We start from the raw sequence: 23,518 nt of genomic DNA on the forward strand, positions 1-23,518 counted from the left end.
TACGAGTCGGCAGTAACTCTATGTGACTGCAGACTAGCGAATCTTCTCATCACGCACTGTGTGCTGTGAGGATTCTCCGATGCGAGCACTGTGACTGGGCGATTAGCTTCCTTTCCGTCACATTCCGACAAGACTTGTATAGATTTGCAATTGAGTGAGGCCGAGCCCATCTAGTCAGGATGTGACTGGTTGTATGCAAATTAAATAATTGCAGTCTGATGACTGACCGCTTCCAGTGCTTGCACCATAGAATCCTCACAGTGCACAGTGCGTAATGTGAGGATTCACTAGTGTAAAGTCACATAGAGTAACTGCAGACTTTCATGCTAAACCTGGACAACCCTTTTAGTATTAGTTAAAGGACAGAAATGAGAGGGTGATTAATGAAACATATTTAGGCTTGGTCAATAATGGGCCCTCTTTTTTCCAGGTATATGAGAGCCCGTCACCTCTCTTGATATGTCTGTTATAGTAAATACTTGTACTTACTTAAATACTTGTACTTCAATAAATACTTGTACTTATAGCTTAAGACAAGACAACCCTTTAAATACAGATAGAATAGCCCTAATGAGAAAAAAGGAAATAAATAATAAAGATGTTCCTTGTTTAAGTAAATGCCGCTAAATTTACTTGTGCTGATATATATGCCAACACCTCTACATTCCCATCTTTAGAGTATAGGCTTCACCACATTGAAAGCGCACAGCAGATAAATGAAGTCTAGATAACATTTACTAGCAAAACTTATAGCATCATAGCTGCAGAGGATTATTTTTCATGCAGCTGCTTCTAAATCTTCAATTACAAAGATGGCATCATTAGGGAATCATGGACACAGTAAACATGATGCGATCAACAAGCGTACCAGGAGTACCCATAAGCAGCTGGCACATCTACAAAGATTGTTAAAACATGTGCTGATCCAATGCACCAGATCCTTAATGAAATTGGCAAACGATCTCTTTGGAGACTTGGTTGGTTTTCACCAGAGGTTAGGCTATTCATATAGTTTTCATACCTGCAGAACTGAACAATATAAACCCACCCCTCTAAATTTATGCAATTTATATGTTAAAATCTAATCTGTTTTCACTTTAAAGTACTTGTAATTGAAAGTGAAGATCCTCATCATATTAGCAATGACAATATAATTAGCAAATGGAAAAATGTACTATGTTTCAAGTTTATCTTCATTATACTTTTCTGTTTTCAGTACTGTATTTCTCCCTATGGAGTAGCAGATGAAATCCCCTTGTTGCCTCATAGTAACTTATCACACTGAAATCCTCTTGCGATGTTACAGCAGATGACCAAAATGAAGCCACCTTGTGATGTCACAGATGGTTTGAGACTCCCTTGTTATATTACTGTGATGACAGAGAATTGCCTGACAGAAGCATTCTTACCTTTCAGTAGATGCCTAAGTTTATATTTCTGAAAGTGTATTTTAACTTTAGAATATATTACATGTACAGTTCATGTATATGTAGGAAATGTGAATATTTACAGTATTCATGGGTAGTTCTGTAGATGCTGTTCACTCATATTTAATTGATGTTTATATACTATAAGAAATGTGTGCCTATATACGCATGTACATATTGATTGTACTTACTAAATACATGTATGGGCTGATTTTTATTCCTAAGCCCAACCCATATTCCTACATTAAAGGACATCTGTCAGTAGGATCAACCCTCTGTGACAGAGTCACTGGCAGAATACTGGAGGTGAGATATGTTTCACTGAGGCTATTAGCTTCAGTGATGTGAAATGTGGAGAGGGTTAATCAGCCATATTTAAAAGGGCATGTTTTGTTTTGAATGGCCATAGTGCGGGTGGGAGGCCATTCACCATATTTCCAACCCAGGGAGTGGTCTGGGCTGTAAATAGCCAGCCTTGTGACTCAGGTGTGGGTCAGTATCTGGAGAGGCTTCCTCCAGAGAAGAGCTTGCATTGGTTTATAATGTTTTTAATAAACCCACCCGAAACTTAAAAAGACAGTGTTCTGTGCCTACCTACATGTACAGCCGAACAAGCCGCTTTACCATACCTCCTTTGCCGTTTATATGGGCATGTAGGTCATAGGAAGTTGAAAAAAAAGATACTTTGATATCTGCGATCCGATGTCTTAACCCAGAGAAATCCATGTTTTTCTTACAGTATATGTAAATTAGCTAATAATATCTATGGGCAGGACACTGATCTGCATATGAATCTGCCTCCAGAGTGATTTGTAAATGAAAGTGGGCGTTACCATTGTGAGACATGTAGTGACTGACAGTCTGCTCTCCTGATATGCATTTTTCACACTGGTAACTCCTTCTTTCATTTAAAATGAACTATGGATGCAGACTCTCAGAGAGATCTATAATCAAACGTGTAAGCTTAGCTTGCAGCACTCTTGAAGGGAAAAAATAGTAGATCAGGGTATTCTACCATATAAAGATGCATGGTCCAAAATTCAAGGAACCCATTTGGATACAGCATGCACAGGAAAATAGTAGACAGCGTCATTCAGGTGATGAAGTTCAAAACATCTTTATTCTGCCATACACAGGATGCGACGTTTCGACCTGTCACAGGTCACAGTGCCACCTGTCACTGTATGCTTGAAAAAGACCTGTGACAGGTCGAAACGTCACTTCCTTTGTATGGCAGAATAAAGATATTTGGAACTTCATCACCTGTTGGATGCTGTGTACTATTTTCCTGTCTTGGAGAGATCTGTGTCCGACCCATAGATCTTAACAGTCTATTTACATAAAAAAAATGGGTATTTGTTTGGATTGAGGCATCGGATCACAGATATCTAGGTATAATTTTATTCAGCTTCCTATGACTTACATGCCCATATGGACAGCTTAGGAGGGTTGATCCTACTGACAGATTCCCTTTAAGACTACCGTGAAAATAGTGTACTCTTTAGGATTCTACTGCCCTCCTGAAAAATTAAAAACATTACCTGATAAACTATAGTGGAAACTCATGGAAATCTGAATTTGGTTAAAACAAATAGTGGACCCATGGAAGTTCAGGTTCGTCAGGTTTGACCAAACTTCATTCCAAAGTTCGGTTCAGGTACCAGAACTGTACCCGAAGTTGAACCTGCACCCAAACCCCATTGAAATAAATGGGGACCCGAACTTGGAGCTTGAAAATCTCTCTCTCTCTCCTCCCCGAACTGTAAAACAGACTTCCAGGGGAAGTTCTTGTACGGAGTTCAACACCGGACACTACGTGTCCAGTATGAACCCCGAACTTTACAGATTGGGTTCGCTCATCTCAATTAACAAGCCTTTCAAAGTTGATGGACTTTGCCTTTTGAAAAGACAGGGTGCTCACTGTAAAAGCACCGCAGCCTCTTTAGTATTTACTTTGCATTTCATGCTGTTTGGACTTTCCTCTTCTGTACTCATATCACCTATTTTTACTGATTCATTATGGTTTTAAGCAACTGTCTATTATTTCTTATAAGTTGTAAAAAAAATCAAGTTGGCAACCCTGGCAAAGTAGCTGTTAAGAATTATACCAGTGGTAAATTAGCAATCTGTTCAAGATAATTATTCAATCGCAACATATGACAATGAAAGAGAACAGAATTGACACCAGAAACCTAGGCAGGAAAACCATATTGTAAATCTGTCATTTACTTATAAGGGGTCATCTTTGAAGGTGCACAGGATTAGAGCAGACAGATGCTTCTTCTGTATTCTCAACCTGAGCAACTCTTTTACAAAGTGAAAATATATTGAGATAGAAAACTTTTGTCAGTTTTTTAATGTTTGAAAGGAATAAGAGCTGATCAGCATTAATATTAAACATTCTGCGTAATATTGGTTAATATACATCTATGCAAGCTGTAATCCATGGAGTGTTTTGACACCTTTCTATCATAACCATCAAAACCTCTTCTCTGGGATAAGACCAGTTGGGTTAACTGTGCTTGGTTCATCAGTTGTTGATCCTCCATCTTGGAGGTACTAACCACTACATACTGTGAAAATCCCACAACATGTCATTTTAAAGATACTCTGATCAAGTTGCCTTGCCATCACAAGTTGGCCCTTATCAAAGTCACTCAGATCCTTATGATTGCCAATTTTTACTGTTTCCACACATCAATTTCAAAAGCTGTCTGTTCATTTGCTGCAAAATATATCCCATCATTTGAAAGGGGTCACATTTAACCTGTTGGAAGTTTTAATGTTATTGTTGATCTGTATGAGACTCAATTCATGAGGTCTGTTTATTAGGATGATATTTCTTGCTATTCTTGGAGTAGTTTTTCAGCCTGTAAGTAAAAAAAAATTCAGACAAATATTAATTCCAGGGTTAAAAGAGAACTGTACTTTTAACAAACTTTGCATAAATCAATAGTACAGGAAAATATAAGAAACTTTATATTCAGCAACATTTTCCTTCCCTGCTTATCAGACACTTCTTCTCCCCATTGCCTCCTGAACTTTTTATCCACTTTGAAAAAGCAGCTTAACTTCATCTTCCTCAGACAAGATGGAATGGCAGCTCACTATGGTGACATGTTACACTTCCTGATATACTCTATGGAGATGTAAGGAGCAGAATGAGGAAACAGGCAGAGGAGAATCTCATGCTGAGATTTCTAAGGTTTTTACTTCAACTCAGAGCTTATTTTACATCCAGACAGCTCAGGGCTGCTATATAATTTCTTCCATGCTGCTTTGGCTTCTCTCTTTTTCTATTTAAAAAAAAGAATACAGACCCGGAATTCATCCCTGTATGTTGTGCTGTGTATGACAGAGATCACAACAGCTACTCTTCTCCCAGCAGCTCAAAGTTGATTGCAAATTAGTAGAAAAATACTATAGAGAGGAAGGCTGGTAAAAATGCATAATATACAGTAAGTCATATAATGGCCAGATAAAGTGTTATTCTTCATGCACACACAGGAGAACTTATTCTAGAAAGTTACTTAAAAGTACAGTTACCCTTTAACTTCTTCAAAAAGAATAAATAAGTATTATTATGGATGCAATATCTGAATTAGATAAAGAGAATAATCATATATTTCACAGTCCACTTTACTTATGAATGTTTTGAGAATCCATGAGGAAAAGTGGAGGGTAGAGTGTGGACTTGTATCAGGCTTTGGCATTATATTCTGGATCTATATAACATCTGTATCATACATAAAAAATACATGAAAATAAGCTCTTAACCCCTTCTTGACATGTTGAATTTCCATTTTTGCATTTTCTTAATTCTTTTATTCTACCATCCTCATAGACATATGAGGACTTGTTTTTTTGTGGAATGAGTTGTTTTTAAATGACACCATTTATTTTATCACGTATTGTACTGGAAAACAGGAAAAAAATTCCATGTGCAGTTTCTAAAGCGTAAATTGTGTGGTAAAAATGACCCGTCAATGATCTCCCTCATCAGTACAATTACGGTGATAGCAAACTTGTCCAGTTTTTTTAATTATTTTTAGTGGTGGAAAAAAATCAGAAATTTGTAAACAAAAAAATGTGGGGATTGTGTCGCCATTTTCTGAGACCCGTAATATTTTGTTTTTTTTAGTCAATGAATATGTGATAGGGCTTACTTTTTTGTGGGGCAAGTCAACATTTTTATTAAAAAAAAAATAATAAAATAAATAAATCTTTTATTAAAAACATTTTGGAATAGATATGACATTTTGATTGGTTCTTACAGTATTTTTTGCGCTACTGCAGCGAAAAGGTTTGGCTTTTTGATTTTTTTTCTGTTTACGGTGTTTACTGATAAGGTTAATTATTTTTACATTTTGATAGAACAGACTTTTCTGGACGCAGTAATACCACATATGCATTTTTTTTAAATTATTTTATTATCTTTATTTTTAATGGGGGAAAAGGGAGGTGATTTGAACTTTTATGTTTTTTTATTTTTTTCATATTTTTAAAAATACTGTATTTATTGGACCCTTAAGGGACTTAAACCTGTGACCTTCTGATCGCTTGTACTATATACAACAATACCACAGTAGTGTTGCATATGGTAAAAATCACAGTCTCTGTGTTGTCAGGCTCGGTGGTCTTCAACAGACCTCTGGCTGTCATAGTAACACATCTGTGCCCAGCAATAGCATCACAGGGGCATCAAAGGCTGCAAAGAATGTGGCACCCCCGTGCTGGCTCACTGTTAATACAGCTGTCAGAGTTTGTCAGCAGCATTCAAAAGGTTAACAGCCGCAGGCTCAGTTCTACTCCACCCGTGGCTGTTAGAGGCAGATCCTGGCTTGGTGTCACAGCTATTACCTGCAGGGTATGGGGTAAGCTCACCCTGTGCACCTGCTCCATACACCAGCTACCAACTTGCGCCATAGATGTACGGCGGATGTCAGTAAGGGGTTAAATCCACCATACACTCTAAATTAGATAAATCTCATCTGAGCTTGCTAATTTCTGTGGGATTGGTCTACCATCTAATGTGCATGGGAGTCCCATGACTGTCCCTTGACAGATTATGGTGGGGGACATGATGATCAGGATATTGGAATACAATTGTCCAGTGCATTTTTTCAGAGGGGAAATAAGCAGCTGTCATATGATTCTGGCAGCCTCTCTCATAGAGAACACAGGAATGCTCAACCGAGCCAAGTCTTCCTGTTTATGTAGGAGTCGGGAGAGATAGCTGTCAGCTGAACATTTACGTGACAGCTATCTAATGAGCATGGCCAGCTTTAGGGAAAAGCTTTACAGAATCTAAGAACAAAACAACCTACAATTTGGGGATGGATTTTTATGCACTTTTGATATCTTTTCTTTTTTCCTCATTCTTCAAACATCTTGTCATGAACTTATCTTCTGCTTCACATTCTGGATTCTTTCCCTGCTGTTCCCAATTTGGAATTTGGATTTGATTCAGCTCTTGTCTTTGACTCTTTGTTTCTGAATATGCTTATTTAGTAATTTCCCTCAGCTTGAGCCACTCATTAGCAGCTACTCCGCAGATGCAACCTGGAGGCCATTGCATTTTCAAAACACTAGGCAGTTAAGAACCAGTGAGCTTGTGCATTTTCTGAATGGCTGATTTTCAATGTATACGTGACATAACATTTGCCATTTGAGCCAATTATCTATTGTGATCTGTTTATCTAATTAATACTGTTGTAAGACATCTTTTAATGTCTTCATGAAGCTTTCTGTAGCAGTACAAGGTAAAAACATGTTCTATGTCCACCTAGTATTGCCAATGTGTTCTGCAAGCAAGTATAGATCAATCTGCAAAATATAGCCTTTGAACCAAATGAAACTCTTGTACTTACTTTGAAAAACAATGTCAGAATGGCTGTATAACTCTTTTTGAAGATTTTCTTACCTGGAATTAACATATGCATTTTATGAGTAGGCCTAGTCTCAAACTATACTCATTTTAATATCAGGTTTACACACTTAAGCTACAGTAATATAGATTTTCGAATAGGAACATCAGTCTCGTTCTATCTAAAATATTTATTTAATAATGTATGCAGTTTGTACCGTGAACTCTGGTGACAGACACAGATCCACCTTTCAAATTAATGTAAACTTGTGAAAAAAGTCCTCTGTTAACCTATCTATTTTTATTGCTTATATAATGTATCATGTTTGCACAAAATATAATTTAAAAATCTTTTTTTAACAGCTTGAAGAATGGACATTTCATATATCGGGATTAGGCCTCATTCCGCAACCTATGGAACCAGCAAGTATTAGTGCCAATGTTGGAAACCTTGCCTCTATCAACATTTCCTTTAAGAACCCCACAAATGAGAATGTCCTCGTTGATGTTATCCTAACAGGTAACGCACTTTCTCAACAGCTACATACTTAACAATAAGAGTACAATTTAAAAAATCTGCAATGCATTAATTGAATTAAATACTGAACACAGTAGCAAAAGGTTAGATGTATAATAATGAGGTAGTGAAAATGAACATGCTTCACTCTTTAATAATGATGAATATCTCAATACATGCAGTGTCTGAAAATCATAATGAAAATTAATAGCCAAGAAATAGAGAGGAAAAGTTCCCATCACAGCACTTTGCCTTGCTTGGGGTTAAAGGACATTATCATTGCCAATGAGAATCAGCAGCTGCACGTTCATTAGTTTTCAGAATTGTATTATCTTTAATGATGAAAAACTAGGTGTAACTATGATTTATAGGGAATTAGTGTACTTTACCTATTTATTTCTAATTTATAGTGCGCAGTGTTTTATATGAGACATATAAAAAAGTATTGTGGGGCTAACTTCATTTAAGTATGGCTGCAGAAAAAAATTGTAAATTAATTAACCCAAACCGCAATGAAACTTGGTAAAACTGCAGGCCTCATCACGATTTTTCACTATGCTCCTTCCATAAATAAAACAAGTGGTTTGAGCATGTAAAAACCATGGCCACAAATGCATGCCAAAATTCTCGTAAGTTACTACTGCTGCATAGAAATGAGCGGCTCTCCCATTTTTTTTCCCAGTAAATTCGATTCACAATGAAGTTATCCTCCACAAATTGAATATCCTTTATTATGCTCTGGGGTCTGGAGAGATTAATAAACATAAGATATAAAACACAAAAGAAAACCCTTATACTCAACTTACTGCTAACCTTTTCGGCCTCTCCTCTGCTCACTGGCCACTGTCCAGTCCTTAGAGTTGCCTCTTCTATTTCACATCACGTGCTGCAGCACCCCTCCTGTTGACTCTAGGCCTGGATTTCCATCTGCAACCAGTCTTTGGAGGTCACTGCCAATGATCTCTAAGGCCGGTCATTGCTGGGCAACCTGACCTAGGGTGTAGCGTCGGCGTCCCTGCCTCCTGCTAGGCAGGGACGCTGTTCCCCTCACCTTTCCACTCCGTACCCGGCGTCCTCCTCCCGCTCTGCTGGCAGCGCGCGCTGCTTCCCGGCCACTGTGCTTAGGGCGCGCACGCGCGCGCTCCCCCTCTCTTAAAGGGGCCTCGCGCGCCGTCCTAAGGAGTCCCCGGCCAATGGCCGGAGGACCTCACTATATATAAGGCTCCTCCTCCAAAATGGAGGGGCCCGAGCAATGGTGTTGCAAAGCCTTCACTCTGCTTCAGCCCTCAGGTCCCGTTGCCAGTTACCTGCCAGTCACCTGCCAGATTCCTGCTTGATACCTGCCTGATATCCGTTTACCTGCTTGCAAACCTGCGGTCCGACGGTCTGCCTTCCGACACCTGTCAGTCTGTCTATGGACCAGCCTGCCCGCTCACCTGGGAGCGCTCATCTGATACCTGCCTGCTAGCCTGCCTGGAGGCTCCGCCGTCACTTGCCGTGACCACCTGCCTGTCCAGAGACTCTTGCCTGCTCACCTGGGAGCGCTCACCTGCTACCTGTCTGCTAGCCTACCTGGAGGCTCTGCCGTCACTTGCCGTGACCACCTGCCCGTCCAGATACTCTTGCCCGCTCACCTGGGAGCGCTCACCTGCTACCTGCCTGCTAGCCTACGTGGAGGCTTTGCCGTCACTTGCCGTGACCACCTGCCTGTCCAAAGACTCTCGCCCTCTCACCTGGGAGCGCTCACCAGCCACCTGCCTGCTGCCCTTCTACCCAGAGACTGTCCCTGTCACTTGCCGTGACTACCTGCCCTTCACCCGGTAATAATTTACACGGACCACAAGAACTAGGCTTACCTCCAGAGTGCCCAGAGACTTAACCCGCGCCAAGCCCGGTGGTCCTTGTTTTTTGCTCGCTTTGATTTTGTTCTTCATTTTCGCCCGGCTGACAAAAACATCAAAGCTGACGCCTTGTCCCGATCCTTCCTGGTGTCTGATCTTGAGGAGGAACCTAAACACATCATCGATCCCGCCAGAGTAATGCAGGTGGCCCCCGTGAGTCTAAATCGTCTCCCTCCCGGTAAGACGTTCGTAACGGTACCTGATCGGGAGAAGATCCTACACTGGGGTCACTCGTCTAAGCTTGCTGGCCATGCCGGTCAGAAAAAGACCCTCCAGTTTATCTCCCGGCACTACTGGTGGCCTACCCTGCACAAGGACGTAATAGACTTTGTCTCTGCCTGTGTATCCTGCGCCCGCAACAAGGTTCCGAGACACCTGCCAGCCGGTCGCCTCCTTCCTCTTCCAGTACCTGCTGCCCCCTGGCAGCATATAGCTATGGACTTCATAACAGATCTCCCTGTCTCTGCCGGTTGTACGGTCATTTGGGTGGTCGCTGACCGCTTTTCCAAAATGGCTCATTTCATTCCCCTGCCAGGCCTCCCATCTGCACCCGAGCTGGCTAAAGACTTTATCCGCCACATCTTCCGTCTCCATGGCCTGCCCCTCCACATCGTGTCGGATCGTGGGGTTCAGTTCACCTCACGCTTCTGGAGAGCCACATGTAAGCTGCTAGACGTCACCCTGGACTTCTCCTCCGCATACCACCCACAGTCCAATGGTCAAGTGGAGCGGATCAATCAGATCCTGACCAGTTACCTCCGGCACTTCGTTAATGCCCACCATTCAGACTGGGTGGATCTCCTGCCATGGGCCGAATTCTCTTACAATAATCACGAGAGCGAATCTTCCTCCAGATCCCCGTTTTTTGTAGTCTTCGGTCAGCATCCTCGGATCCCATTTCCCGTCTCCACCTCGGTGGACAATCCTGCTGCGGAATCTCTCGTTAGCAAATTTTCCTCCATTTGGGAGAGTACCCGATCCGCACTCCTTCAGTCGTCCGAGCGGATGAAAAAACACGCTGACAAAAAACGCCTGGATCCTCCACAATTCCGTCCTGGAGATAAAGTCTGGCTCTCGTCCAAGTATGTCCGGCTCAAGATTCCTTCCTACAAGTTAGGGCCTCGGTTCATCGGCCCACTAGAAGTTATCAAACAAATCAACCCAGTGGCCTATAAATTGAAACTCCCGGCCAACTTGCGGATCCCTAACTCCTTCCATGTATCTCTCCTCAAACCCGTGGTACTTAACTCTTTTTCCAAGTGTACAGGTACGCCTCCTGCTCCGGTTTCCGCTGAAAACGAGTTTGAGGTAGAGAACATTCTGGCCACCAAAAGGGTAAGAGGAAAAACCTTTTTTCTGGTAGATTGGAAGGGGTTTGGTCCTGAGGAGAGAACGTGGGAGCCCCGGGAGAACATCCATGCCCCTCTCATCCTTGATTTCTGTCTGGCCTAAAAAAGGGGGGGCCTAAAGGGGGGGGTACTGTAGCGTCGGCGTCCCTGCCTCCTGCTAGGCAGGGACGCTGTTCCCCTCACCTCTCCACTGCGTGCCCGGCGTCCTCCTCCCGCTCTGCTGGCAGCGCGCGCTGCTTCCCGGCCACTGTGCTTAGGGCGCGCACGCGCGCGCTCCCCCTCTCTTAAAGGGGACCTCGCGCGCCGTCCTAAGGAGTCCCCGGCCAATGGCCAGAGGACCTCACCATATATAAGGCTCCTCCTCCAAAATGGAGGGGCCCGAGCAATGTTGTTGCAAAGCCTTCACTCTGCTTCAGCCCTCAGGTCTCGTTGCCAGTTACCTGCCAGTAACCTGCCAGATTCCTGCCTGTTACCTGCCAGTCACCTGCCAGATTCCTGCCTGTTATCTGCCAGTCACCTGCCAGATTCCTGCTTGATACCTGCCTGATATCCGTTTACCTGCTTGCAAGACTGCGGTCCGACGGTCTGCCTTCCGACACCTGTCAGTCTGTCTATGGACCAGCCTGCCCGCTCACCTGGGAGCACTCATCTGCTACCTGCCTGCTAGCCTACCTGGAGGCTCCGCCGTCACTTGCCGTGACCACCTGCCTGTCCAGAGACTCTTGCCTGCTCACCTGGGAGCGCTCACCTGCTACCTGTCTGCTAGCCTACCTGGAGGCTCTGCCGTCACTTGCCGTGACCACCTGCCTTTCCAGAGACTCTTGCCTGCTCACCTGGGAGCGCTCACCTGCTACCTGTCTGCTAGCCTACCTGGAGGCTCTGCCGTCACTTGCCGTGACCACCTGCCCATCCAGAGACTCTTGCCCGCTCACCTGGGAGCGCTCACCTGCTACCTGCCTGCTAGCCTACCTGGAGGCTTTGCTGTCACTTGCCGTGACCACCTGCCTGTCCAAAGACTCTCGCCCGCTCACCTGGGAGCGCTCACCAGCCACCTGCCTGCTGCCCTTCTACCCAGAGACTGTCCCTGTCACTTGCCGTGACTACCTGCCCTTCTACCCAGAGACTGTCCCTGTCTCTTGCCGTGACTACCTGCCCATCTTCCCTGGGAGCCACCCGCTTCCTTACAAGGACCGCCCCCTTGTATAGTTGCTCAGAGGTTCCGCCTCCCAGACCCATTACAGTTTGCTTGGGCCATGGAACCCGGTGGCACCCAAGCTCCCTCGCTCTCGGACCTATGTCATGAACTGTCCCGTCAGAAGTCCCAACAGGAGTCCATCCTGAGTCATCTGCGGAATGTCAACTCTCGCCTGGACACTCTGACTGCTCCACCAGCAACCACAGCTAGTGTCTTGACTCGCAGCCTGGCAGCGCCGCTGCCCACCAGTACCATGGCATCCTGCCCCGGACCCCGGCTTTCTGCACCTCCTCGCTTCGGAGGCGACCCCGCTCAAGCTCGGGGCTTCATAAACCAGTGCACCCTGCACTTTGAACTTCTGTCCCACCAGTTTATCTCCGACCGGGCCAAAGTAGCCTTCATCATGTCCCATCTCACGGGGGAGGCACTGGCTTGGCTAAATCCTCTATGGGAGAGAGGAGACCCCCTGGTGTCCAACCTGCCAGCCTTTCTCACGGCTTTCCAGAAAGTCTTCGACGAACCCGGACGGAAGACCTCATCCGCATCATCTCTGCTATGCCTCCATCAAGGAAATCTCACCGTGGGCCAATATGCCATACGGTTCCGTACCCTTGCTTCGGAGCTGGCCTGGGATAACGACGCCCTGGTGTCTGTCTTTTGGGAGGGTCTGTCTGGCCGTATTAAAGATGAACTCGCCGGTCGGGACATACCTACCACTCTTGACGATTTAATAACTCTTGCCACCCGGATTGACATCCGGTTCGAGGAACGCGCCAAAGAGGTCACCCGTGAGAGGAGGCTTCCATGTCTAGCCCCTACCTTTCAGAAACCTGTCACGTCTCCCGCTACTCCCCAGGATCACTCACCCGAGCCTATGCAGGTCGACCAGACCAAGATGGTCAAAACCCTTCAAGAGTTACGCCGTGCCGAGGGGAGCTGCTTCTACTGTGGCAGTAAGGAGCACCGGATCCGTTCCTGCCCGGAGAGGTCGGGAAACGCCTGTGTCTAGGATCGCTCAGAGAGGTCGTCCTAGACAAGAGTAAACCCTCTCCATCTCTGTTGCTGTCGGTCTCTATCATCTGCGGGGAGAACCGTTATTTTGAACTAGCCCAGCTTGACTCTGGAGCTGCCGGAAATCTCATTTCTCAGTCTCTGGTAGAGAGATGCCGCATTCCCACCAAACCTCTAGCTGTACCCTTATCTGTCGCTGCCGTGGATGGGGGCCTCTTACCACATCCCATCCAACTCATCACCGAATCCATAACCCTGCAGGTGGGAATGCTGCACTCTGAGAGCATCTTCTTTCATGTTCTGACTGGACTCTCTCATGCCCTATTGCTAGGCCTACCTTGGCTTCAGAAACATGCACCCGTGCTTGATTGGCAGACCGGAGAAGTCCTTCGCTGGGAACAGGACTGTCATAAGACTTGTTTAGTTCCCGTCCATCCTGTCCGTCCTTCTCCTACTCCAGCCAATCTACCTGGTCTTCCGGCTCCTTATTGGTCGTATGCGGACGTCTTTAATAAAAAGGAGGCAGAGACATTACCCCCTCATAGACCATACGACTGCCCAATCGACCTGATGCCCGGCGCTACTCCTCCCCGTGGGCACATTTACCCTTTGTCCGCTGCTGAGACCCGATCCATGTCAGAATATATTGAGGAGAATCTGGCCCGGGGATTCATCCGGAAATCTACTTCCCCGGCGGGAGCAGGCTTCTTCTTCGTCAAAAAGAAGGATGGCTCACTCCGTCCCTGTATAGACTATAGAGGCCTTAACCAGATCACGGTGAAGAATAAATACCCCCTTCCGCTCATTCCGGAATTATTTGACCGTCTGAGGGGGGCTAGAATCTTCACCAAGCTGGACCTCCGTGGGGCGTATAACCTGGTCCGTATCCGTCAGGGGGATGAATGGAAGACGGCATTCAACACCCGGGACGGCCACTATGAATACCTGGTAATGCCCTTCGGTCTCTGTAACGCTCCCGCCGTCTTTCAAGAGTTGGTCAATGACATCTTCCGGGACCTTCTCTACTCCTGCGTAGTGGTGTACCTGGACGACATCTTGGTCTTCTCTCCGGATCTCCCCACACACCGGAGGGATGTTCATCAGGTTCTGCTCAGGCTCAGGCAGAACCACCTCTACGCTAAATATGAGAAGTGCTTCTTTGAGCAGACCTCGCTTCCGTTTTTGGGCTACATAATTTCTCAGACTGGCCTACGAATGGATCCTGAGAAACTGTCTGCCATCGAGAAGTGGCCTCGACCAGAGGGGTTGAAGGCTATTCAGCGGTTCCTGGGCTTCGCCAACTACTACCGCCTCTTCATACCGCACTTCTCTTCCCGGACTGCCCCAATCTCTGCGCTCACCTGTAAGGGCACTAATCCCAGAGAATGGCCGCCCGAAGCTGAGGAAGCCTTTCTTTCCTTAAAACAGGCTTTCTCTTCCGCCCCGGTGCTGCATCGCCCGGACGGCAACAAGCAATTCTTCCTGGAAGTTGACGCCTCCTCCTCTGGAGCCGGAGCGGTACTTACCCAAAAATCGTCTTCCGGGAGAATGGTAACTTGCGGCTTCTTCTCCAAACTCTTCTCCTCTTCCGAGCGCAACTATTCTATAGGAGACCGAGAATTATTGGCCATTAAGCTGGCATTGGAGGAGTGGCGTTACCTGCTCGAGGGGGCTCTTCACCCGGTAATAATTTACACGGACCACAAGAACTTGGCTTACCTCCAGAGTGTCCAGAGACTTAACCCGCGCCAAGCCCGGTGGTCCTTGTTTTTTGCTCGCTTTGATTTTGTTCTTCATTTTCGCCCGGCTGACAAAAACATCAAAGCTGACGCCTTGTCCCGATCCTTCCTGGTGTCTGATCTTGAGGAGGAACCTAAACACATCATCGATCCCGCCAGAGTAATGCAGGTGGCCCCCGTGAGTCTAAATCGTCTCCCTCCCGGTAAGACGTTCGTAACGGTACCTGATCGGGAGAAGATCCTACACTGGGGTCACTCGTCTAAGCTTGCTGGCCATGCCGGTCAGAAAAAGACCCTCCAGTTTATCTCCCGGCACTACTGGTGGCCTACCCTGCACAAGGACGTAATAGACTTTGTCTCTGCCTGTGTATCCTGCGCCCGCAACAAGGTTCCGAGACACCTGCCAGCCGGTCGCCTCCTTCCTCTTCCAGTACCTGCTGCCCCCTGGCAGCATATAGCTATGGACTTCATAACAGATCTCCCTGTCTCTGCCGGTTGTACGGTCATTTGGGTGGTCGCTGAGTGCTTTTCCAAAATGGCTCATTTCATTCCCCTGCCAGGCCTCCCGTCTGCACCCGAGCTGGCTAAAGACTTTATCTGCCACATCTTCCGTCTCCATGGCCTGCCCCTCCACATCGTGTCGGATCATGGGGTTCAGTTCACCTCACGCTTCTGGAGAGCCACATGTAAGCTGCTAGACGTCACCCTGGACTTCTCCTCCGCATACCACCCACAGTCCAATGGTCAAGTGGAGCGGATCAATCAGATCCTGACCAGTTACCTCCGGCACTTCGTTAATGCCCACCATTCAGACTGGGTGGATCTCCTGCCATGGGCCGAATTCTCTTACAATAATCACAAGAGCGAATCTTCCTCCAGATCCTCGTTTTTTTGTAGTCTTCGGTCAGCATCCTAGGATCCCATTTCCCGTCTCCACCTCGGTGGAAAATCCGGCTGCGGAATCTCTCGTTAGCAAATTTTCCTCCATTTGGGAGAGTACCCGATCCGCACTCTTTCAGTCGTCCGAGCGGATGAAAAAACACGCTGACAAAAAACGCCTGGATCCTCCACAATTCCGTCCTGGAGATAAAGACTGGCTCTCGTCCAAGTATGTCCGGCTCAAGATTCCTTCCTACAAGTTAGGGCCTCGGTTCATCGGCCCACTAGAAGTTATCAAACAAATCAACCCAGTGGCCTATAAATTGAAACTCCCGGCCAACTTGCGGATCCCTAACTCCTTCCATGTATCTCTCCTCAAACCCGTGGTACTTAACTCTTTTTCCAAGTCTACAGGTACGCCTCCTGCTCCTATTTCCGCTGAAAACGAATTTGAGGTAGAGAACATTCTGGCCACCAAAAGGGTAAGAGGAAAAACCTTTTTTCTGGTAGATTGGAAGGGGTTTGGTCCTGAGGACAGAACGTGGGAGCCCCGGGAGAACATTCATGCCCCTCTCATCCTTGATAAATTTCTGTCTGGCCTAAAAAAGGGGGGGCCTAAAGGGGGGGGGTACTGTAGCGTCGGCGTCCCTGCCTCCTGCTAGGCAGGGACGCTGTTCCCCTCACCTCTCCACTGCGTGCCCGGCGTCCTCCTCCCGCTCTGCTGGCAGCGCGCGCTGCTTCCCGGCCACTGTGCTTAGGGCGCGCACGTGTGCGCTCCCCCTCTCTTAAAGGGGCCTCGCGCGCCGTCCTAAGGAGTCCCCGGCCAATGGCCGGAGGACCTCACCATATATAAGGCTCCTCTTCCAAAATGGAGGGGCCCGAGCAATGTTGTTGCAAAGCCTTCACTCTACTTCAGCCCTCAGGTCCCGTTGCCAGTTACCTGCCAGTCACCTGCCAGATTCCTGCCTGTTACCTGCCAGTCACCTGCCAGATTCCTGCCTGTTACCTGCCAGTCACCTGCCAGATTCCTGCTTGATACCTGCCTGATATCCGTTTACCTGCTTGCAAGCCTGCGGTCCGACGGTCTGCCTTCCGACACCTGTCAGTCTGTCTATGGACCAGCCTGCCCGCTCACCTGGGAGCGCTCATCTGCTACCTGCCTGCTAGCCTACCTGGAGGCTCCGCCGTCACTTGCCGTGACCACCTGCCTGTCCAGAGACTCTTGCCTGCTCACCTGGGAGCGCTCAGCTGCTACCTGTTTGCTAGCCTACCTGGAGGCTTTGCTGTCACTTGCCGTGACCACCTGCCTGTCCAAAGACTCTCGCCCGCTCACCTGGGAGCGCTCACCAGCCACCTGCCTGCTGCCCTTCTACCCAGAGACTGTCCCTGTCACTTGCCGTGACTACCTGCCCTTCTACCCAGAGACTGTCCCTGTCACTTGCCGTGACTACCTGCCCGTCTTCCCTGGGAGCCACCCGCTTCCTTACAAGGACCGCCCCCTTGTATAGTTGCTCAGAGGTTCCGCCTCCCAGATCCGTTACATAGGGTCAACAAGCCAGAACTACAACAGCAGATAGAAGAGGCCCTGAGGACTGGACAATGGCAGTGAGCAGTGTAGGGGCCGGACAAGTGAGTGGTGAGATGAGAATATGAATTTTGTCTTCAGTTCAAAATGGTGGTCAGCTGCCATTTTGTTGAATTTGCTTGCAGTAATTTTTTTTTTGTATTTTAGAGCAAAATTATATTTAACTCAAATTCTTTCATCTTTACTGCTACATCTAAGTAGACCATTTAGGAATCCCACACTTGGCACTGAAAGAGCAATTGCATACGTTGTATGGTATCCATTGCTCAGTAGGGCACAAAAGTCCCTTGAACTTTGTATTTTCCTTTTCCATTGCAGCTGGTAGTAGGTAGTACATTAGAGCTGCTCGGAGGGGAGGGCTGATAGAAGGGTTTGGAATGTGACACAGCTAAAATCAGCTGCACCTCTCTTACTACCACACTGACTTATGCACGAGGTTAGACTTGGAGATCAGACCTGTATCATTACATCTCACACACTGAGAAACCTAAACTGTGCTGTGTATGGTTTGGGTATGTTCTTCTTTCCTTTGAATGTTGCTGCCTGCTTATGATTGGTCATCATCATACAGGGAGAAGAAGTACACACTCCCGTGTGTTAACACTTTAGGTGAAAAATATTTTGATTGCTAATATCTCCGCAATGGACAGGCAAAATTAAAAGAAAGAAATATTTTTTCCTCTCTGCAGCCATTATTACATTGTATGTCCAGTTCAACATGAAAAACTTGGTGTCAGGTCCTCGTAAATGCAATATCACTTCTCTCATGCTGCGCCAGTTCTCTGGAATGCTCTACCCCAGATGATCCAATTGATGCCTAGCCCCGATGTCTTCAAGCGCGCTTTAAAAACTCATCTCTTTAAACAAGCCTACCATCTCAAATACCCAGTAAACTAACTTTCCCCTGTTCCCTCCTAAATACTATTCAGAATCTGCCCCCTACTGTTCATCTGTTTCTACACCCTCGATGCACATGATAACTGCACTCAGTAATTGAGTATTGCACTTGAACATACAGGCTGATGACCGGATCAAACAGCTTTATATGATAATCCCGACTTATTATAATTGCCTGACCTGAAATAACAAGCACTTTCCACCTATTGTGTCCCCCCATTTCCTTGTAGAATGTAAGCTTGCGAGCAGGGACCTCACTCCTGATGTAGCTGTTAAACTGTCTCACCTTGTATTGAATTTATTGTTTGTACATGCCCCCGCTTAATTGTAAAGTGCTGCGGAATATGTTGGCGCTATATAAATAAAAATTATTATTATTATTATGAACATCAAGATCTTAGCTTTCTCCACACACAGCTCATGTCGGCTACCTTACATAGCCGGCCTCTATGTGTAAAAGCAGTGGCCTGAGCCTCATATAGCTATGTCAATATGGAAAAATAAAAAAGTTATGTCTTTTAAAATAAGGGAAGAAAAAAACATTCAACTAAAAATTAATATTGTCTGCAGAGGCAAGTGATTCATAAAGATTGGATCCTCCTTTACCTTGTAAACTAAACCAACTTTTGTGTTTTGAAACTCCAAGATATATAATATTTTCACGACCTTTCCCCCACTTTTTTCAGTTTTTTTTATGAAAGGCGGATATAAATAAATTACAGCCATTCTGCCATTGATTTTTTAATTTGTATTTGTTTTCACATATATACTCATCCTTATAGCTTTCTAACTCTGCTTTCTTGATGATCCTGATAACAATGGCTCCAGTCGTCAAAGTCCATATCCTAAGTCCAAAGACCCAATTTGACTTCTGCAGCCACTCACAGGTTTCAGTGTATAAGGCCTGAGGCCCCTAATTGGTCACGTACGTTATGAGGTGTATATGGACTTTGACATCTGCAGCTAATGTGAACAGAAGCATTATGGATACCGCTCTGGAATGACCGAGAACCGGAAGGGGGATTATACAGTGGTGTGAAAAAGTGTTAGGTCCCTTCCTGATTTCTTATTCTTTTGCATGTTTGTCACACTTAAATGTTTCAGATCACAGAACAAATTTAAATATTAGACAAAGATAACACAAGTAAACACAAAATGGAATTTTTAAATGAAGGTCTTTATTATTAAGGGAAAAAGAAATCCAAACCTACAGGGCCCTGTGTGCAAAAAGTGATTGACCCCTCCTCCCCATAAAACATAAATTAACTGGTTTATCACATCTTTGGGAAGTAGAGTTCAATTTCCCTAGCCATACACAGGCCTGATTACTTTTTCACACCACTATATATTTGTTCATTATTTTACATATAATATCACTACTTACCAATCAGGATATATTCAAACCAGTCACAATTTTTATTGTTATTTAATTTTCTAGATTCCAGTTATACCGTAAATCAGGCTTCTATTCTATTCTATTAGTTCAATTTATGACATACTCTATTCCTTGGTAATACAATTAACTTTCCTGTAGAACTGGTGTTTTATTTTGGAGAAGATGGAATAAATAATAGGGGTTAAACCAAGGCTTGAACTTTTCACCCACAGAGTTTAATTTAATTTAATTTCTCCTTAGCTTCCAGCAAAAATGTGCTAAACTACCCTGAACTAATTTTTCCAGCGGGAAGTCCTAAGGCTTGTGTTACCAGCTTTCACTATCACTTTCCTCTAATAGATTTTTGGAACAACATCTGCTAAGAAACTATTCTTCCTACATAAAGATTGAAGAGCCAGCATACTTGGGCATAAATAAATGGCAGCAGCTTGGATGCAACTGTTTCCCTGCATAGCAAGAACTGATTAAAAATAGAGGTCATATGGAAGTGGTTTTGTGTTGAGAAACTTTTTGCCTTCTGCTCTATTGACGTGAAAGAGATGATATTTATTACAAGGACCGTTAGAAATGCTTCAGTTCAGTGTCTACAGAAGTGCTCTAGCTGTGGCACCCTGAGGCGCCTATGCCTGGTTTAATTCCTGTTTAAGATGTCTGTAACACTGTGAGAGTTGTTCTGTCTGTAGGATATTTAGATAAGCTTCATTTTGGTGTTCATTGTATAGTTAAAATGAACAAAGCTTCTGAAATTCAAAATTGGCAGAATTGGCAAATTTTTCCCAAAAATTTGATTTGTGGGTAATTTAATCACAGCGAATCATATGTAGTCCAATTGCTTTGAAAAGATGTGTATGAGAGAGAGAGACGCAAGGAGGTGGGGAGGGAAGCAGGTTGTCAGGACTCGAACCCAGCAGCTCTTGTGCACCAGGCGGCAGCTCTTCCCTCTGAGCTATTCAGCTCACTGGACAGTTCCTTGCTAGCCTAGATTCTAGTACCTGTGTTGTTCCTGAGCGGCTCCACCCTGTGTTGTTCCTAATTGGCTACATTCTGTGAGTTCCCGATTTAACACCCTATTTAAAACCTGGCTTGGCACCTCCTTCCTTGCAAAATTATTGAGTTTCCAGCCTCTAGTCAAGCTCCCCCTTCACCTGCTGCCTCATACAAGATTAAATAATTGATGACTTAGAGAAAACAGTAGCAAAACCATACAAGTAAATACCACATACACTGTGTGCCGAATTATTAGGCAAATGAGTATTTTGATCACATGATACTTTTTATACATGTTGTCCTACTCCAAGCTGCATAGGCTTGAGAGCCAACTACCAATTAAGTAAATCTGGTGATGTGCATCTCTGTAATGAGGAGGGGTGTTGACTAATGACAACAACACCCTATATAAGGTGTGCTTAATTATTAGGCAACTTCCTTTCCTTTGGCAAAATGGGTCAGAAGAGAGATTTGACGGGCTCTGAAAAGTCCAAAATTGTGAGATGTCTTGCAGAGGGATGCAGCAGTCTTGAAATTTCCAAACTTTTGAAGCGTGATCACCGAACAATCAAGCGTTTCATGGCAAATAGCCAACAAGGTCGCAAGAAGCGTGTTGGCCAAAAAAGACGCAAAATAACTGCCCATGAATTGAGGAAAATCAAGCGTGAAGATGCCAAGATGCCATTCGCCACCAGTTTTGCCATATTTCAGAGCTGCAACGTTACTGGAGTATCAAAAAGCACAAGGTGTGCGATACTCAGGGACATGGCCAAGGTAAGGAAGGCTGAAAAACGACCACCTTTGAACAAGAAACATAAGATAAAACGTCAAGAATGGGCCAATAAATATCTTAAGACTGATTTTTCAAAGGTTTTATGGACTGATGAAATGAGAGTGACTCTTGGATGGGCCAGATGGATGGGCCAGAGGCTGGATCAGTAAAGGGCAGAGAGCTCCACTCCGACTCAGACTCCAGCAAGGTGGAGGTGGGGTACTGGTATGGGATGGTATCATCAAAGATGAACTTGTGGGACCTTTTCGGGTTGAGGATGGAGTGAAGTTCAACTCCCAGACCTACTGCCAGTTTCTGGAAGACAACGTCTTCAAGCAGTGGTACTGGAAGAAGTCGGTATAGTTCAAGAAAAACATGATTTTCATTCAGGACAATGCTCCATCACATGCATCCAACTACTCCAAAGCGTGGCTGGCCAGTAAAGGTCTAAAAGAAGAAAAAATAATGACATGGCCCCCTAGTTCACCTGATCTGAACCCCATAGAGAACCTGTGGTCCATCATAAAATGTGACATCTATAGGGAGGGAAAACAGTACACCTCTCAGAACAGTGTCTGGGAGGCTGTGGTGGCTGCTGCACGAAATGTTGATCGAAAACAGATCAAGAAACTGACAGAATCTATGGATGGAAGGCTGTTGAGTGTCATCATAAAGAAAGGTGGCTATATTGATTACTATTTGTTTTGGTTTTTGATTTTGCATTTGAGAAATGTTTATTTCTAAATGTTGTGCACTGATATTGGTTTACCTGGTGAAAATAAACAAGTGAGATGGGATTATATTTGTTTTTTATTAAGTTGCCTAATAATTCTGCACAGTAATAGTTACCTGCACAACAGATATCCTCCTAAGATAGCCAAATCTTAAAAAATCCCAATCCAACTTCCAAAAATATTAAGCTTGGATATTTATGAGTCTTTTGGGTTGATTGAGAACATAGTTGTTGATCAATAATAAAAATAATCCTCTAAAATACAACTTGCCTAATAATTCTGAACACAGTGTATATTTCCATATTATTGCCACTGCCTCGACTCATGAAAAGACCAGTCGTCATATAAATCTGAAAGAGGAGATGGCCATAACGCCAAGAGAAATGACAAGAAAGGTAATATTATCAAAAATAGAAACCACTTTATTAATTACACATATTCAGGATAAATGAAACAGATACACTGGGCAAATACATAATTAAAAACAACCAGAGTGCGCATTATAGTGGAAATCCAGGCTATAAATCATTTACCAATACATATAAATATAGTATGCTCTTTGTTGGCTGTCTCCAGGGTAAATATAACCAGATACCTCACACACCTGTCCTACCATGAAATAAGAGCGGCATATATAAGTAATGAGTCAATAGACCCATACATTACCTCAGGGAGCAGAAACCTGGGACCACCACACTGTGCACGTCCCCCAAGTGCGCAGCATGGTGGTTCCAGGTTTCTGCTCTCTGTGGTAATGTATGGGTCTATTGACTCTTTACTTATATGTGCCCATCTTATTTCACAGTAGGACAGGTGTGATTATGTCACAATGTCCACTTGGAATGTTGTAGTAAACTGTAGGAAACTGATGAGCAAATTCTTAAAGCGCACATTAGATATCTGTCGGACAAATGATCGTTCGTCTGACAGCTATCTCTCTTAACTCCCCCCATACACAGGAGTACCTTGGCTTGGCCGAGCACTTCTGTATTCTTCAAGAGAGCTCCTTTGGCAATGGCTTGTCTCCCAGATAGCAAAAGGATGGACTACTGGAATTTCTATGTGCAGATCCTTTTTTCTCCCAATATCATGTTTTGGGTGAGAGTCAGGAGGCCCCTGTGCACACTGTATCGGTACAGGAGGATTCGACCCACTTTAATCTATTGTATGTTATGGGTCCGGGTGGTGGAACCTCTGTGCTTCGGTGCAAGGAGGAACCAGAGGGGCGTGACTAAGTACCTACTCAGCCTGACCAAGGTCGCA

The 23,518-nt window shown here is 44.9% G+C and overlaps 1 protein-coding gene across 2 annotated transcripts in view; it reads left to right on the plus strand.

The window, feature by feature from the left end:
• Nucleotides 1-23,518, plus strand: part of CFAP47 (cilia and flagella associated protein 47) — a 1,117,227-nt gene that overhangs the window by 763,178 nt on the left and 330,531 nt on the right. For both annotated transcript variants that reach the window (XM_073664712.1, XM_073664711.1), the window contains exon 57: nucleotides 7,657-7,813. In XM_073664712.1, coding sequence (XP_073520813.1) covers nucleotides 7,657-7,813 — 157 coding nt within the window. The remainder of the gene's footprint in view (nucleotides 1-7,656; nucleotides 7,814-23,518) is intronic.

Source organism: Phyllobates terribilis, unplaced genomic scaffold (genome assembly GCF_046119375.1).
Source record: "Phyllobates terribilis strain yellow unplaced genomic scaffold, ASM4611937v1 Scaffold_2__4_contigs__length_985480577, whole genome shotgun sequence".
Taxonomy (NCBI): Eukaryota; Metazoa; Chordata; class Amphibia; order Anura; family Dendrobatidae; genus Phyllobates; species Phyllobates terribilis.